The sequence below is a fragment of the Ursus arctos genome, unplaced genomic scaffold (assembly GCF_023065955.2).
Source record: "Ursus arctos isolate Adak ecotype North America unplaced genomic scaffold, UrsArc2.0 scaffold_5, whole genome shotgun sequence".
Taxonomy (NCBI): Eukaryota; Metazoa; Chordata; class Mammalia; order Carnivora; family Ursidae; genus Ursus; species Ursus arctos.
Genome location: NW_026623067.1, coordinates 52,050,863 through 52,070,235, shown reverse-complemented (window position 1 = coordinate 52,070,235; position 19,373 = coordinate 52,050,863). Strand labels below are relative to the sequence as shown.

The following is a 19,373-nucleotide window of genomic DNA, read 5'->3' as shown; positions in this document are numbered from 1 at the left end:
TATGACAATTATAAATATCTATGCCCCCAACAGGGGAGCAGCTAGACACACAAGCCAACTCTTAACCAGAATAAAGAGACATATAGATAATAATACGTTAATAGTAGGGGACGTCAACACTCCACTCTCAGCAATAGACAGATCACCTAAACAGAAAATCAACAAAAAAACTAGAGCTTTGAATGACTTACTGGAACCGATGGACCTCATAGATATATATAGAACACTACACCCCAGAACAACAGAATACTCATTCTTTTCGAATGCACATGGAACTTTCTCCAGAATAGACCATATATTGGGTCAGAAAACAGGTCTCAACCGATACCAAAAGACTGAGATTATTCCCTGCATATTCTCAGACCACAATGCTTTGAAACTGGAACTCAATTGCAAGGAAACATTTGGAAGAAACTCAAACACTTGGAAACTAAGAACCATCCGGCTCAGGAATGATTGGGTAAACCAGGAAATTAAAAATCAAATTAAACAATTTTTGGAGACCAATGAGAATGAAAACACATCGGTCCAAAATCTATGGGACACTGCAAAGGCGGTCCTAAGGGGAAAATATATAGCCATCCAAGCCTCGCTCAAAAGAATAGAAACATCTAAAATGCAGTTTTTATATTCTCACCTCAAAAAGCTGGAGCTGGAACAGAACAGGCCTAACCCCACGCACGAGAAGGCAGTTGATCAAAATTAGAGCAGAGATCAATGAATTAGAAACCAGTAGCACAGTAGAGCAGATCAACAGAACTAGAAGCTGGTTCTTTGAAAGAAGAAATAAGATCGATAAGCCACTGGCCAGACTTATTCAAAAGAACAGAGAAAGGACCCAAATTAATAAAATTATGAATGAAAGGGGAGAGGTCACAACCAACACCAATGAAATAGGAAGGATCATTAGAAACTTTTATCAACAGCTTTATGCCAATAAATTAAACAACTTGGAAGAAATGGATGCCTTCCTGGAAACCTACAAACTACCAAGACTGAAACAGGAAGAAATCGATTATTTAAACAGACTGATTAATTATGAAGAGATTGAAGCAGTGATCAAAAACCTCCCCAAAAACAAGAGTCCAGGGCCTGACAGATTCCCCGGGGAATTCTAACAAACATTCAAAGAAGAAATAATACCTATTCTCCTGAAGCTGTTTCAAAAAATAGAACCAGAAGGAAAACTACCAAACTCATTCGATGAGGCCAGTATTACCTTGATCCCCAAACCAGGCAAAGACCCCATCAAAAAGGAGAATTACAGACCGATTTCCCTGATGAATATGGACGCCAAAATTCACAACAAGATCCTAGCTAATAGGATCCAACAGTACATTAAAAGGATTATCCATCAAGACCAAGTGGGATTCATCCCTGGGATGCATGGGTGGTTCAACATTCCCAAATCGATCAGTGTGATAGATCATATCAACGAGGAAAGAGTCAAGAACCATACGATCCTCTCAATTGATGCAGAAAAAGCATTTGACAAAATACAGCATCCTTTCCCGATTAAAACCCTTCAGAGTGTAGGGATAGAGGGCACATTCCTCAATCTCATAAAAGCCATCTATGAAAAGCCTACAGTAAATATCATTCTCAATGGGGAAACGCTGAAAGCCTTTCCCTTAAGATCAGGAACACAATAATTATTATTATTCAACACAGTACTAGAAGTCCTTGCAACAGCAATCAGACAACAAAAAGGGATAAAAGGTATCCAAATTGGCAAAGAAGAAGTCAAACTCTCTCTCTTCGCAGATGACATGATACTCTACATGGAAAACCCAAAGGCTCCACCCCCAAACTACTGGAACTTATAGGGCAATTCAGTAATGTGGCGAGATACAAAAATCAATGCTCAGAAATCAGTTGCATTTCTATACACGAACAATGAGACTGAAGAAAGAGAAATTAGGGAATCTATTCCATTTACAGTAGCACCAAAAATCATACGTTATCTCGGAATTAACCAGAGACGTAAAGGACCTATATTCTAGAAACTACAAATCACTCTTGAAAGACATTGAAGAAGACACAAAAAGATGGAAAAATATTCCATGCTCATGGATCGGAAGAATGAACATAGTTAAAATGTCTATGCTACCCAGAGCAATCTACACTTTCAATGCCATCCCGATCAAAATACCAATGACATTTTTCAAAGAACTGGAAAAAACAGCCCTTAAATTTGTGTGGAACCAGAAAAGGCCCCAAATCGCCAAGGAATTGTTAAAAAGGAAAAACAAAGCTGGGGCATCATGTTGCCGGATTTCAAGCTATACTATAAAGCTGTGATCACAAAGACAGCATGGTACTGGCAGAAAAACAGGTACCTGGACCAATGGAACAGAATAGAGAACCCAGAAATGGACCCTTGGCTCTTTGGACAACTCATCTTTGACAAAGCAGGAAAAAACATCCAGTGGAAAAAAGACAGTCTCTTCAATAAATGGTGCTGGGGAAACTGGATGGCTATATGCAAAAGAATGAAACTTAACCACTCTCTCACACCATACACAAAGATAACCTCCAAATGGATGAAAGACCTCGATATGAGACAGGAATCCATCAGAATCCTAGAGGAGAACATAGGCTGCAACCTCTTTGACATCGGCCACAGCCACTTTTTTCAGGACACATCTCCAAAGGCAAGAGAAACAAAAGAAAACATGAACTTGTGGGACTTCATCAAGATAAAAAGCTTCTGCACAGTCAAGGAAACAGTCAAAAAATTAAGAGGCAGCCCACGGAATGGGAGAAGGTATTTGCAAATGACACTACAGATAAAAGACTGGTATCCAAGATCTACAAAGAACTTTTCAAACTCAATACACAAGAAAAAAATAAATCAAAAAATGCGCAGAAGATATGAACAGACACTTTTCCAATGAAGACATACAAATGGGTACCAGACACATGAAAAAAATGTTCAACATCATTAGCCATCAGGGAAATTCAAATCAAAACCACACTGAGATACCACCTTACGCCAGTTAGAATGGCAAAAATTGACAAGGCAGGAAACAACAAATGTTGGAGAGGATGTGGAGAAAGGGGATCCCTCTTACACTGTTGGTGGGAATGCAAGTTGGTACAGCCACTTTGGAAAACAGTGTGGAGGTCCCTCAAAAAGTTAACAATTGAGGTACCCTGTGATCCAGCAATTACACTACTCGGTATTACCCCAAAGATACAGATGTAGTGAAGAGAAGGGCCATATGCACCCCAATGTTCATAGCAGCATTGTCCACAATAGCTACATTGTGGAAGGAGCCGAGATGCCCTTCAACAGATGACTGGATTAAGAAGATGTGGTCCATATATACAACGGAATATTACTCAGCCATCAGAAAGAACAATTACCCAACATTTGCAGCAACATGGACGGGACTGGAGGAGATTATGCTAAGTGAAATAAGTCAAGCAGAGAAAGGCAATTATCATATGGTTTCAACTCATTTATGGAACATAAGAAATAGGGAGATCGGTAGGAGAAGGAAGGGAAGAATGAAGGGGGGTAAACAGAAGGGGGAATGAACTATGAGAGACTGTGGACTCTGGGAAACAAACTGAGGGCTTCAGAGGGGAGGGGGCTGGGGGACTGGGATAGGCCGGTGATAGGTCTTAAGGAGGGACATATTGCATGGTGCACTGGGTGTTATACGCAAATAATGAATCATGGATCATTACATCAAAAACTAAGGATATACTGTATGGTGACTAACATAACATAATAAAAAATTATTATAAAAAACACTGTATTTCAATTATATTTAATTTAAAAAGTACAGTTTTGGCAAAGAATTAGACAAACCAAAGAACCCAATAAAGAGCTCAGAAATAGGCCCACATACATGGAAATATAAACTATGACAGACTAGTGTGCATCAGTGGGGAAGTGATGAATTATTTACAGTAAATGGTGACTGAATCAAGTTAAATAGGAAGAAAGCCCAAAGTAATTGGATCCCTACCCACAATATAATGAAACAAACAAAAACCCTCACAAAATTCAGAAAACAGTAACACGAGTCAATTCTAAATACCTTTAGACTAATGAAAAATACACAGAAAGTTACCTTAATGACACTGGCAATAGAGGAATTTCATAAGGCAGATAATACAGAACAGAAGGATGGTGAAACAAATGCAAAACCACAATTTATCAGAGGATACCATGAAGACAAAAAACAAACACAACTGGGAGAGGGTAGCTGCTATTCATACAATTAAGAGAAAAAGGAGTCACCAGAAAATATTTTAAAACTCTCAAACATGAATAAGAAAAATACAATCAATAGGAAAATGGACAAAATTTATATAGGGATTTCACAGATGAGAAACTCGATTGTTAATATGCATATAAAGCTGTGTTTATTCCCCTTTAGTAATTAGGAAATTGAAATTAAAAACCCAGTGAGATACCATTTTATACCTATCAGACTGGAAAAATCTAAATGACTGAAAATATCAAATGAGAAGACAAAGGTGATGATAAATCAGTACATTTAGGAAAATGGCTTGATTAAAGTAATTAAGTTAAAAATGTGCTTTCCTTATGACCCAGTAGTTTTCTACCGGCATTTATTCTAGAGGAGCGCTTATGCTCTAGGAGACATGAAAAGAATGTTTAGGGGCGCCTGGGTGGCACAGGGGTTAAGCGTCTGCCTTCGGCTCAGGGCGTGATCCCGGCGTTATGGGATCGAGCCCCACATCAGGCTCTTCCGCTATGAGACTGCTTCTCCCTCTCCCACTCCCCTGCTTGTGTTCCCTCTCTCGCTGGCTGTCTCTATCTCTGTCGAATAAATAAATAAAAAATCTTAAAAAAAAAGAAAAAAGAAAAAAGAATGTTTATAGCAGCACTGTTTGTAATAACACAAAACTGGATAAACTGTGTCATATTCATATAACGGACTATAGTACAGCAGTAAAAATAAATGAATGTGCCTGGGCTTACTGAAACGGACGGATCCAAGAAACAAATGCTGAGTGACAGAGCAAATGTAGAAGAATACATAGTCTGTTAGCACTACCAAGTTCAAAAACCAGCAAAATTAAATAACATTGATTAAATATACGTACATGTATAAAGAAATAATAATGCAAATTCCAGGGGAACAGGATGCAAACAAAGAAGGGCAAAAGGTGATTCAGGAAAACTGATACTGAGGAGTCTGGTTTGTGGTTAAAATCCTATTACAGTTTTTCAGGCCGGACCATACACAATCACAGAGGCTTTCAGTGGCAGGGCCTCACAGGAAAAACCGCCCTATGTCTCCCTGGCCAGTGATGCTCTTTCAGATATGTACACTCCTAGGCCCAGCATCTGCATTCCTATAGGTTCTTTATCTGAAGCCCTGTAAGAGGACTTCTTCAGATTCCTCTACTGAGACCTCTTTATAAGGGCATAACAGGGAACCCTGAAGACACTTTCCCCCCACTCTGAATTAGTACTCAGGACTTTTCTGCTCTTAGGCATTTGCCATCTTCCCCCCTTCCCCCAACACACACACACACACACACACACACACACACACACACACACACACAACACACACACACACACGCACACCCCTTTAGGGCTCTTAAAACTGCTAGTGTCTTTTGTTTGGGGATCCCTCGACAGTGATGTGACCCCCACATCTGTGCTGGGCCAACTGACCCTGGCCTAGTGCACTGTTACAAAAGGGAAAATGGAACGGAATTGAGGGGCATCAGCATTTCCTCCAATTTTAGACTTCTGCTTATATTACTGCACCGAGAGACCAAAGGCTTAACTCTCAATTTTGGCTAAAGCCTGACAGCTCAGCTCTTGTTTAGCTCAGCAGACCCTTGACAGTAATATACTATATATAGCTTCTCTCTCTCTCTGCTATATATAATATATAAGCTAAACAAGAGAAATAAGTAAGTGTATATATATATATATATATATATATATATATATTTCTTTTTCTTCTTTCTTTCTCTTTTTGGGTAGTAATATATTTAAGTTAGGTTGTGTAATAAAGCTACTTTGATCATCCTCCATAAAAACTTACAACTAAAGTTCTGTGGACTCATATGGGGAGGACAAATATGAAATCACAAAGAAGCAAGTGTTTAAGTTATAGCTTCCGGATCCTGGGATACAAAAAGGTGAAGGAAACTGGGGGGTATCAGAAAGGTGCATCATGCTTTTTAAAATTTGGGTGTACAGTACGAGGCAGGATACAAAGGAATCTTTTAAAGCATATAATTCATACTTGAAGTTCTCTTTGGTACAGATCTTTCAAGTAAGACTGATTTCCTTATACTTGCTTTCTGATCATGTTTAAATGTATCCATACCAAATTTGTGGATGCGTTTCTACAGTTAGTTACCACTTTATAAGATAGGACAAGTTTATAAAATGTCTTTAAGCTATTCTCTTCACTCAAACTACTGTATAAAGTTCTATTTGTCCTTAAACTACTTTCTTTACCTCAGGGATTTCATAAATCAATTTATTTTTTTGCCTCAACCATATAGGCCCCATTTCGATCTCCTTTTGCTTTAATGTCATTGTGGTACTGAGTTTTTAGGTCTTAGGTAGAAGCTTCCCCCCACCCCCGGCTCCCTGAACATCAGAGTTCCCCACATCTGAAGCTTTCCAGACTCCATAATGTCACAAATGGTAAATGCTAAAACTGCACAGTAGTTCATGCACAGACCATGGTTTTATAAAAGGAGAAATTATATATTATGTCCATATTGTATGATTATCATGCTACAGTAACAAATTCTCAAAGATAAAAAAGGTATTAGAGATTGCCTTGCCCTTATTTTGATAATTCCTTACGTCTGTATAGTACAATTAGTTATCATTTAGAATGTGCTTTCACATTAGCTCATTTAATCCTTACCACTATATTAATTAGATTGCTCATATATACGTACTCCCAGTATACAGATGAGAAAACAGAAACAGAAGAATGGGTTCCTATGACACCTCTGAGGTCATTCAGCTAGTCAGACCTGAACCCAGAAACCGGTATTCCTGTTCCACTGTAATATCCCTGAGACACTCAGTACACCAAGGCACTGCCATTTTCTACCTGTCTTAAACTTGTGGGACAACTGTAAAATATTAAAACTAAATAAACTTACCTATGATAATGAATCATTCAGAATCTTTGCGAAGAACACGAGTGCTTTTGTCAAATCTGTTACTTTTGCGATGTATTTCATTATCCACATATTAAACATTACTGACAGCAAGGCAAAGTAAATTTAATCATGTGTTTTTCTCAAATTTTGCTCTTGTTATATAGTTTCTATTTTCTTCTTATTCATATTGAAGCTTTCAGCCAGAAGATACTTAGCAAAATCCTTACTTAAAACTGATCAATGCAGAAATACGTTTCCACTAACATTTTAGTTAGGAAAAAATAGCTTAAAAAAAGAGAGCGTGGACAAAGTTACCAAACTATTTTGCATTAGTTTCCTTACCTCCGAAAAGATGGAATGCTTTTCTACAACTTGGTAGGGGCCATTTTGCAGAGCTGGATTTCTGAAAGCTTTGTTTTATTTTCATATATTCTTTAGGAAAGAATGTTTTTGTGGCATTGTTCAGTTCTAGAGTAAAGCAAAAGAAAACAGTATTTAAACATTAATTTGAGTACAACGGCAAGAACATGAAAAACTATTGTACTATTTTGATAATAAATTCAGAACTCTTTAAGAGAGAAGACAAAAGTGGAGTCAACTTTGTCATTTTAACCCAAGCAAACCTAATTCCCCCAAATTTACATTTGATGCAACTTTGAGGTTTCTACACATAGAATATACATTGACTGGGTATCTCCTATGTCCTCTGCTATGCCAGATACAGCCAGGAGTGAGACACAGTCGCTGTCCTCAAGAAGAATGAAGATTAAAAGAAATAGACAGAAAAGGGAAAAATGTGTTCTAGATGTAGCAAGAAACCACTTGAGTGCAATCATGGCTCAGGATGGATTATGGAAAGGAAAAACCTTTTGAGCACTTTTTCTTACTTCATAATCTCTTTTTCATTCTGTATGTGGTGGTCGAGCATTTACTGAAATCTAATGCTGCTGATTTTGAGAGAGTTTAAAAAATACGGAATCAAATTCTCAACCTTTCAGACACTTGCTTGGAGCAAAAAAGAATATATTCATTTGAAGTAAACACAGACCAATCAGAGAAAAGGCATGATGATATTCACTTTAAATTCTAGGAAGTATCCGAACTGTCTCTATATGAGCCACAGAAAGCATGAGGACATAGAGAAGAAATGCTCACCTTTAAGAACAACAGAAGTTAGGGAAAAGTTAAATCTGTTATTATAGCCTGCATTCAATACAATATGGCTTGTTTAAATCAAAGAAATACCACTAATATAAGTCTTTTTAGAAAATTCTTTATTTAAATTCAAATTATTTAACTTCAATATACTATTTTATTAGTTTCAGGGGTAGGATTTAGTGATTCACCAGTTGCATATAACACTCAGTGCTCATTACATCAAGTGCCCTCCTTAATGCAGTAATATAAGTCTTAAAACCAACTCTTCAGACCTAGCAGGTTTTCACCCTGGGGTGGCCGCAAATTCTCCAAGTAAGTATATTAAGTACATGCCCTATAGAATTTGGGGTTCAGAAGAGCTCTGCATGCTGGGAAAAGAGAGGCCAGTCAGGAATATCCTGTGCAGGATTGATGACTATTTATCTGTATAGCCTATGAAAATAAATTTAAATCTTATTTTCACATTCTTTACTAGTAAACCATTCAAAGCTAAAATCTGGTTAGGAAGTACCATTTTCCAGCTAAATATGCAGCCTGATGACAAAGGCAGGTATAACAGAGACAAAGCCAAACCAAAAATTCTACATTTGACAGTGTCAGAATTGAGCTGTGGACTTTACAGCATCTGAATCACTATAATTACATAATTTAGGCTGAACTGATGTTAGTATTTAGGAGTTCCTATTTTATTAGCTAGGTAAGCCACAGTTAAAGATTTATCAGCTTTAATCTGCTAATTCCATTTATTATTTGCTACTACAATAATTAATACTTGTAATATAATTTTTGTACCAGAATAGTAAATGAGTTGTTATTTTTTAACCCTTCAATCCCAGAAGAAATCTGCTAGTATTATAAGACCTCTTCAGGTTAGAACATTTAGCCAAGCTTTCACCACGAGCAGTGTGTTCACTTCATACTTCCTGAGGTTCTTTTATGACTTTGGAGCATTCAAGAATCATTTTAGTAACTGTTTCATCACCTAAGAATAAAAAGTTTACTCTCTGCTAGAGGAATAATAAGGCAAAGAGGAGCTCTAGTAAATTAAGCCCAGTTTAACCATCACATTTACTGAGCTCTTACTATGATAAAGACAAAATGCTAAGTACTTCATACTGTGATGATGCATCCGGTTATTATTTTGTATGTAAAGTTACATTTCGAGATTTAGAAAAAGGCTTCTGAAATCCCATGGACGTGGATATATTACTGGATCCTCAAAAGGTTATCACAGCATCCATCCCTGGCTTCAAAGAATCCCTAATTCTGTCTTCTGTGTGAAAACAAAATGGGTTCTATCTTCCCTGCCCACTGCATCACATTCAGTGCTGCAGTCTGGTTCATCACTTTAAAAAACCATCAAAGTCACACACACACCAATGGTTTAAAAAATCCAATGGCAAAAACGGGCAAAAACAAAACAAAAAACGGAACAACAATGATCTGTTCCATTCCTTATTTCCACCTCAACTTCCAATCTCCAGGGACTGTTAAGTGTTCCTGTTGTCAGTTTTTTTTCTGGAGATTAACCTCAGTCATTTTTAAGACCACTAGCATTATGTGAAATGATTTTGGTGATATTGAATGAAAATGTTTAAAAATGTCAAAGTTACCTATTTAATGTGTAGTAGAAGAAATGTATAAACTAGATCAAACATAAATACACAAATATATTGCCAAGGATGAGGCTAACGTTGGTATCTAAGGAAAAAAAGTGTTGATACGAAGAAAATGCTTTAGAAGAAAATAATTCAGGCGGTACAGGGATACATTAAAAATTGTAAAGCTGGTACCACATGGGTGCTGCACATGGGTACAAAATAAGATCCCTTGCAAATGGCACTTTCTTGCCTTTCTTACACGGGTGCAAAAAGTAAGCATTGCCCTTGAAGCCCTGAAGATTTTAAGACAGTTTTTGCGTTTTCATTGAGTTTCAACAACGCTGCTCTAAATATGCTTACTTTGACATTTCTTTTTTATAATAAAGAATGTTTATTTCCACATATTAAAGCTTGAGAATGACTGTACATCATGACATAGTCAGATACTCTTACTGATAAAAAGAATGAGTTTGGATTTCAGGCTCAGTGACTATTCTTTACAAGACAAACAAAGAAATAAAGGAGTGGAGGCATGGATGGAGACAAGAACAAAACCACTATTAGCTGAGAATCAGAAGACCAGACTTACTGGTAGAGAGTAAGAGGAAGTGTGAAATGCTCTTAATGGGAATAGGGATAACAGACTGAGACCAATTACAGACTGTCACAGGAGATAAAAAGAGAAGTGTGATATTGTTTTGGATGAGCTGTATGTCCTGGATAAAGCCCAGCAGGACATGAGATTGTCAGACAGAACACAGAAAAATTCTTCACTGTGTAGGACTGGCCCAGACACTCTAGGATATCTATCATCACTGCCCCCCCTGAGGAGATGCCAGTATCATCCCCCAATTATTTAGACAGCCAAAATATTCCTGGTGAAAAATGATAGGCTTCTCCATGCTTAAAGTCCTAGATTAGCTTAAAGGCCATTTCCTTATTTAGTTAGAGACTTCTATACACAAGGTAAAATTTCCTTTCCTTTTTTCCAATAGAGTTCACCAGTGTATCTGCTCATCACGTGTTCTACTAAGTAAGGGCACAAGAATAGTGGGTACAAAAGGCAGATGGAGCTTGAGTGGATGCAAATAGTGGAACGAGAGTGGGAATCATTCTTGCTAAGTTTTGGTGCATCTGAATGGGGAGGAGGGATGGCATTGAGTGATTCTGCAGTTGGGGAGTAGGTTTTACTCACCCTGTGGGTCCCTTTGCAGTACCTGAGACACTCCCATTTACTATATAACCATGGGATAGCATCCCTGAACAACAGATACTGCCTACAGAAGGATCCTTCACTGTCCACAATAGGGGAAGTGACACAGTTGGTTTGAAGGCTTCAGTCAGAAAGTCAAGAAAATATGATATGTTCCCTCACAACAAAACAATGACGTTCTTGTCTGAGGTATTCCTCCTCTGTCACTTTGATGACCCCCACTCCACATAATGCTTATAAACCATGGCCTTTTCCTTTCCTCGGTATGCTGATTTTAGGTGGCCTGCAGATCCTGTTATGAGGCATATAGCACCTCCCTAAATAGACTTAGTGTTGGGGTACTGATGTGGGGACTCTGGGTCTGAAAGAATGTGGTGAAGTTGTCAAAGAGTGGGAAGGGTCTCACCTATCCAGAGGTCTTCCTCCTCACACCTGTCTACATAGGTGTCCTTCTCATCTTCAAAGAAAAAAGCACTCTAATTAATTTGGGACACCAGAACCTTCCCCAACCTCACAAGCAAGTTTAGAATCTGCCTTGTCCAAACTTACCCTCCTTTTTCCCAAAGTGACTTCAACATTTTATATTTTAACAAAAAATATACCGGAGTCCTAATTTCTCCATATCCTTGTCAACACTTGTTATTATCTTTATCTTTGTGATTGTAGCCATATTAGTGAGCATGAAGTGATATCAGAGTTTTGATTTGCAACTAATAACTAATGATGTTGAGCATTTTTTTAATGTGCATATTGGCCATTTTTTGTTAATCTTCCCTGGAGAAGTGTCTATTAAAATTCTTTGCCCATTTTGAAATTGGGTTGTCTTTTTATTGTTCCGTTGTAAGAATTCTTCCTATATTTTGGATACTTGGTCTTGTCACACATATATCTTATAATAAATATTTTCTTTCACTCTGTGGTTATCTTTTCACTTTGTTGATAATATCCTTTGAAGCACACAAGTTTTCAACTCTGATAAAGTCTAATTTATCTGTTTTTTTCCCTTGGTTGTTTGTGCTTTAGTTGTCACATTTAAGAAATCATTGCCCAATCCAATTTCAAAAGATTTTACACCTATGTTTTCATCTAAGAGTTTTATAATTTTAGCTCTTACATTTAGGTCTTTGTTCCATTTTAATTAGTGTGTGTGCGTGCGTGCATGTGTGTAAACAGTGTAAGGTAGGGCTCCAAAGTCACCTTTCTTTTGTGTGTGGATATCCAAATGCTACAGGGTCTTTATGTTCTTACCGAGAATAGTGGTATATATTAGATTAAAAAAATAAGTGCTTCTCTATTTTCTGTGTCCTTAGAAAAATTTCCAGAGGCTTTAATTTAAAAAAATCATTTTCCTCAATTAAATGGTTGTCTTGCTGGGATGAGGACTGAGCCTCTGATCCACCAATCCAGAAAATTCTTTACTATTTATTATCTTTAAATATTATCGACTTCTTCTAAGAGGATTTAGGACTTTTTATACTATCTTCTTTCACAACCTCTCAAGATTTTGTACCATATCATCATTTTTAGTTTCTTTGTTCACTATCTTTATTAGTATGTTTTTATTGGTTAGGATGCTCTTGGTTGAAATTAAAAGAAAATTTCCTCCAACTATATTAGTTAATTAGTAAAATTAATATTTAATGGAACAGGAAATCTAAAGGTAGATTGGGCTTCAAAGCTGGCTAACTGAGTGGTTAAACAATGTTATCAAGACCCCATGTTCTTTTCTTTCCTCAGTTCTGCCATCCAAAATAAAGGCTTCATACCAAGCTGGTTCCCCGCTTACTCATAAGATGGTTGCCAATAACTATTCCTGTTATACACGTTCTTGTTTACGTCCAATGGAAGAGAAAATGGCTTTTCTGTCTCATCTCGTAAGAGTAAAGACAAACTTTCTTCTCATCTCATTGGACCACATGCTGATTTGTGAACCAATCACTGGCAGAGGGGACAGATTACCAAGGAGCCAAGGATGGGGTCTGCTACCCAGAAGCCACATGGTCATGGGGTAGTCAAATAGTTGAATAAAACTCAGAGTCATATTCGAAAAGAAGAAGGATGTAATGGATACTAATTAGCAACCAATAGTGTCTACTGTAACTTTCTTCTATCAACTTTCAACAGGATATCTTGACTTGCATTAAAAAAAAAAAGATACCAATTCCTTCTACATATCCTTCCCACTTCCTCTTCCCAACTTCTAACATGTAAGTATTTTTTCAGGATCACATCTAATAGTAAGTAACTTAAGCAAATATTGCCTATCTAGTGAATGTTATAATTCAAGTTTAAAATCATTTTGATCAAGTACAGTCTCTGGAATAAATCTGGGGGGACTCTCATTATTATCTCTATCCAGTGAGCTACTATAACAGAATTATGTTACAACTAACCCCTTATTCATCGGCCAAAGATCTTGAGTTCCTTTAGGAAATGATAGCTTTCCCACTCTGACCTTTGACAGTAACTATCCCCTGGTTTGTCCACAATCTGAATGGTGACATTAAGTAACTGAGATGATTCATTCACTTAATAAACAACTGTCAGGGTTCAGTAACATTAACAGAATACTCTAAGATTGTAAACTAACTTCTCCAAACTATCACCAAAAGCATTTGAAACCAGAAAAGGAAAAAAAAATATCTCATTTACAATAGCAACAACAAAAATACCAGGCAGAAAGCTAGTAAGAATTGTGCAGAGACTTTAGGAAGGAAATTGTAGAAATGTATTGAGAGTGATATGCTATAATAACAATCACTCAACATTGTATCAATGTCAATTAAAAATATGAATTATCCCCACATAACTTACAATTTTAATTTACTTTTGAATTATTAAAATATACAAGATATAACAGTTTTAAGAGTAAAGTAATAGGGGTGGTAACTTGGGTGGCCCAGTTGGTTAAATATCCAGCTCTTGGTTTTGGCTCAGATCATGATCTCAGAGTCATGAGACGGAGCCTCCCAGCCTAAGGGCTCCATGCTCAGTGTGAAGTTTGCTTGCGATTCTCTCTCTTCCTCTGCCCCTTTCCCCACTCACAGGCACACTCTCTCTCCTCTCTCTAAAATAAGTAACATCTTAAAAAAAAAGAGTAATGGTATATGATAAGATAGAAATATGAATGGAAAAGAACAGCTGCCAAGAAATACACTTATATTTTAGTAATTGTTATTATTATTTTTTAAAGAATGGCAATTCAATTAGAATAGGAAAAATGGATTGTTCAACAAATGTTACCAAGCTGAATGTCTAAGGACATGGGAAAAAAGCACTCCATTCTTTTTTTTTTTTTTTATATGAAACTTCAGTTTATTTTAAAAGCACTTCATTCTTAACCAAACCAGGCACCAGAGAAGATGTTAAGTGGAGTTAAATGCAGGGATATGAGGACAAAATGGAAACCTAAAATAAATGTAGGTAAAGAGAATGTTTATATAATTCTTTAGTAGGTAAGGTCTTTTAATACCTACTTTGAAATCAGAAATAATAAACACCAAATCAGAAATAATAAACACCAAGGTTGCTATATGAGACTACATAAAAATATAAAAGGTCTGCCCATTCATAAAACACAATAAACATAACTAAAGTACAAATGACAAACAGGGAAATGATTTACCACATATGACAAAAGCTGACACTAATTTTTAAAAAAAAATTTTTTTTAAAGGTTTTTACTTATTTATTTGAGAGAGAGTGAGAGGGAGAAGCAGACCCCCAACCCCCTGCCCCCCAGCAGAGAGCCCAATGCAAGGCTCGATCCCACGACCCTGAGATCATGACCCGAGCTGAGGGCAGACGCTTAATCGACTGAGCCACCCAGGCGCCCCTAAAAAATCCTGTTAATAAACAAGAAAAAGATGAACAAACTCTAAGGAAAACCAGCAAAGGTCAAGGCCAAGGATTTAAAAAGAAACAAAACAAAAAAGTGTAAAGAAAATAAGCCCTTGTATAATTCTGCTTACAATAATTTTGGAGCATAATTTTGCAACATATACATAGCTTTAAAACACACATGGCTTTAACTACCAGTTCTCCTTCTGGAAATCCCTTGCAAAAAAATACTCAGGGATGTGTGCAAATATTTATCCCCATATATCAGCAAATAATAATAAATAAATAACTAAACTAAATGTCCCATACAGTAGATAGCTTAAGTAGATTATGATATAATGACAAATGTTTTTAAGTAAAGCCAAGCAGGTTAAAAGCCTTATGTACAATATAATTACATTTTTTTCTGTAAGAAAAATAATTAAGTACACATATATAAAATATTCTGGAAGGATACTCACTCAAGGTGGTCTTTAAATGTTAGGACTATAGAGGATTTTGAGTTTATAATTTTATCTGGATGTTCTGATTTTTCTCTAAACTGTACTACTGTACTATTTAAATAATTTAAAAAGTTACTTTTATAATTTAAAAGTAACTGTACTACTTATATAATTTAAAAAGTTACTTCTATAACCATAATGTTTTGGCTACTAGCAATGTCACTTTCCCTAATTTATACTCTGTTATTTCCTCAGCTTTTATCAGAGTATACCAAAGGACACAGTGTCAGGAAACCTGATACTGCATTTGCTCTGATGATGTTTCTGAGGACACTGCCTACTCTGCTTGTCAATATGCCCCAGAAGGGAAATCACATAAAAAAATCCCTTTAAGTGTTCGCTTATTCTTAGGAAGTGGGATGTTTCTTTTAATGAATCATGAGAATCATTTAATTGTGTACTTACTTTTATCTTTCCTTAGGCGGCAGAATATTTAAAACCAAATACTTCATCTAATTATATACTACATATAGTCATACGGTTTATGTACCTGCCCATCCGTACTCACCTGCAGAATGTGGAGACAGCGTTTTCCTCCCTGACATCTGGCACACAGTAGTGCACTCCACAACTATTAGCTCTGCTTACTTCTATTATTCTTCCCTTTTCCTTAGCAATTCTCTATGTTCCACATTCATTAGTGTTTCCTCTCGCCATTAGTGTGTTTTAAATACTATGTTAATTGGGTGATGGACATTAAGGAGGGCATGTGATGTGATGAGCCCTGGGTGTTATATGAAACTGATAAATTATTGAACACTACATCTGAAAATAGTGATACACTCTAAGTTGGCTAATTGAATTTAAATAAAAAAAAAGAAAAGAATAAATACTACGTTATATTCCATCTTTACTGATACTTAGGTAAACAGATCCTTGCCCCAATTTTATTTTTCATTCAAGAAGAGAGAGCTTAAGAACCATAAGGATGTTGAGAAGATGTGGACTGGGGAGGAAAGGCATCCAAGTTTTTGTCAGATATTTACAGATTTATTCTCTAAGACTCCAGAGGAGATAACAAGGGCCAAGGAATGAGTAGCAGTAAAAGGCAGATATGAGGAATAAATAATCAACAGGGCTGCTTCAAATTTTAATGGCATGTCTTTGACACTGGAGATGTCCAAGTCAAGAGTGCTTAGAATGTCTTAGAAGAGATCTCAGCATAAAGTAGGGTTTAGACATGAGAACTCTCTTCATCTAGGATTCTATGATTTTCAACACAGTTCTATGAATTGGGGAAGGACAATTTTATAAAGTGGAGAGTAATAAATTATCCTGTATATGATTTGCAATAATGTTCTCATTATAATTTATAATTTCTCATAATAATTTATAAAGTACCTTTAGAACTGGAACAAAGCAGTAGTCAGAATAATCAGCCAATTATGTTAATGAAAGAAAAGAGTTAGTTACCTGTCTGGAAAAAGACTCTGGAAATAATTGTCCGACACAATGGGCAGGGAGTGCTTGCAGGATTGTCTTTGGCAAGAGTCCGTAAGCAGGGCTCACAGAAGATGTGGTGGCAAGGGTAACACATGTATGGGTTGAAATAAACATCCAGACACACTGCACAGATGTAACTTTCCTTTTCTTCTGCATATTCATTGTCATCATCTGTACTCATCTCATTCAAAGTCTGCAAAACATAATCAAAAATAATTTTTCCTAGTTCAGTATGCGATTGGTCTCCTTGAGAAAGAGAGAGTGCCTTTATATTTTGTCAAAATGAATAAAAATATTTGTGAGAAGCACATGATATCTGTTTCTGTGACATATTCAAAGTGACAGAAAGGATACCTTGTAACATGAGAAGAAACTCAAAACATACACGAAAAATCCAGAAGTCTTATTCTTTTTAGTATTTTTATATAACGCTAAATGCTAAAACATACCCAAACATAGTGAAGCATACCTGTATCTCTATTTAACCAGTACTAGTTAAGTAAGTATCAGATATGCTAGTCCCAGGATTATAGATTCCCCATCTATCCCACTCCCACCACAGCAAATAAAGTGATTGTCATGAGGTTAGGGAGCCTTATGTGGGCATGCACAGATGATGAAAAGTGAGGGCAACAGGATATCAGACTACATCCTCATACCGTGCATGCCTTCTCTATACTTTGTCCCTTTGTGGACCTCAAGGCCAAGAAACGGCCAAAGCCGAACATATGTCAGGAAGTAGACAACAAGGCAAAAAGACTCGCGGTAATTCTGGGATCAGCCTTGTAGCCGGGAAATAGGATGAGTCCCTTCCCCCCTCCCAAAAAGAATAGTTAAGAAAGAGGTACTTAGGAAAGAGGCAGCTTAGACGTAGTAGCATGAGGTGTGATAACAGAATTCCTGTGACTTCGCCTCACAATTTCCCCATCTGTGAGGATGATGTGAGGATGACACGAGGTAATCCACTAGATAACATTCTGTGAAATCCCATATAACATAAACAAAGTTTAATAGAGAGGATATGAAGTAAATGTCTCTCACTAACAGAAAGCTTGTGGCTACGATCTGAACAATAATAAAGAAAAATCTGCAGGAAAGGCAACAAAATCCATAATTTTCACTCATTATTGATATATGAATAATCTCTCCTAAACTTCTAAGATATTTGCAAAGCAAAAGGCATAAATAAATACTTAGTACTGAATGAGGCATCCCAGATAAAAAACCTTAGGTAAGATGCTGACTTAACTAAATTTTATTTCATAGTGCTAGCTTATTCTGCTTGCATTAGACTCTCAGGACTGTGCCTTGAGATTTGAACTAATTAACCTTGAAGAAACCCATGGCATAAAAAAACCATAAATTGTAGAAACTCTTAAGCATTTCAAATTGTGACCCAAATATTTGTGCAGAATTCTATTTCTTTGCCTCTACATATACAACAAAAGTAACTAGACTTCAGTAAAATACACAAAGAAATAAAATCTTTGTTATTTAAAAATGCATCAATATTTTGAAAATAATATAAATTTGAAATTAGAAAACGAGGTTTCAACTATTCATCTATTCTTTAAGCTAAGTGAAGCAACAATCACCACAGAAATAACATACGTAAAGACCTGTGGAATTCACTATGTTTTAAGGAGTTAAAAAGGTTTAAGAGTTTTTATTAATTCAGAAAACTTCTATTAATTCACAAAAATTTACATCTGCTAATAAATATGGTTATAAAGAAGACAACAAATTACTTCAAGGATAGACTTCTACTGGGTTTTTCTCCAAATTGCACAGATGTAGGGTTGTGTAACAGAAAATTTGCTGTTGGATGGATAGGTACATTTTTAAAAGTTTTTATTTAAATTCCCATTAGTTGGACAACTATATTTAAAAAATTAATTACTCATTAATGGATCACTGCCAACCTAGAAAGAGGTTTTTAATAGGCGTGTCTGTGAACTCATTCTTCTCCTCACTATTTCAACTATCCCAGATGAAGACCCCAGAAATGCTTATCAGAAATGTGTGAAAGGGGACAGAAATAGAGAGCTGGCTAGTTAAGAATCAAAATTCTTTCTGGAACAAGGTATGCCATTAGCAAGTAATATAAAAATGTAAACTACACTAAACCAGTTGGCAGAGTCAAGTTTAAAAAAAAAATTTCAACAGGTGGCTGGGCTGAAATCACGATTGAATTTAACAGGGATACATATAAATTCCTAATTGGAGATTCCAAAATGGACTGCACACATAGAAGATGAAAAAAACTTAGCTAAACGCAATTTATGTAAAGAAGAGCTAGGGATTTTAACGGACTTAACCAAGCTCAGTCTACGATGGGTTACTTAAAAAGCAAATCTAAACTAGAAGCGCAGGATAGGGTAGGTTTACGTGCCTCTCCTTGTATAAAAATCACAACATATTTGTAGTTACTTTGAGGAACACAGACAAACTAGAGTTATCCATAGCAACACTGAGGGCCAC

At 36.4% G+C, this 19,373-nt stretch overlaps 1 protein-coding gene across 1 annotated transcript in view; it reads right to left on the bottom strand.

Annotated features, from left to right (window-relative positions):
* Window positions 1–19,373, bottom strand: part of RNF180 (ring finger protein 180) — a 190,050-nt gene that overhangs the window by 35,251 nt on the left and 135,426 nt on the right. The window contains exons 6-7 of the mRNA XM_048220740.2: window positions 16,863–17,085; window positions 7,477–7,602 (exon numbers count right to left, since the gene is read on the bottom strand). Of these exons, the coding sequence (XP_048076697.1) occupies window positions 7,477–7,602; window positions 16,863–17,085 (349 nt within the window). The remainder of the gene's footprint in view (window positions 1–7,476; window positions 7,603–16,862; window positions 17,086–19,373) is intronic.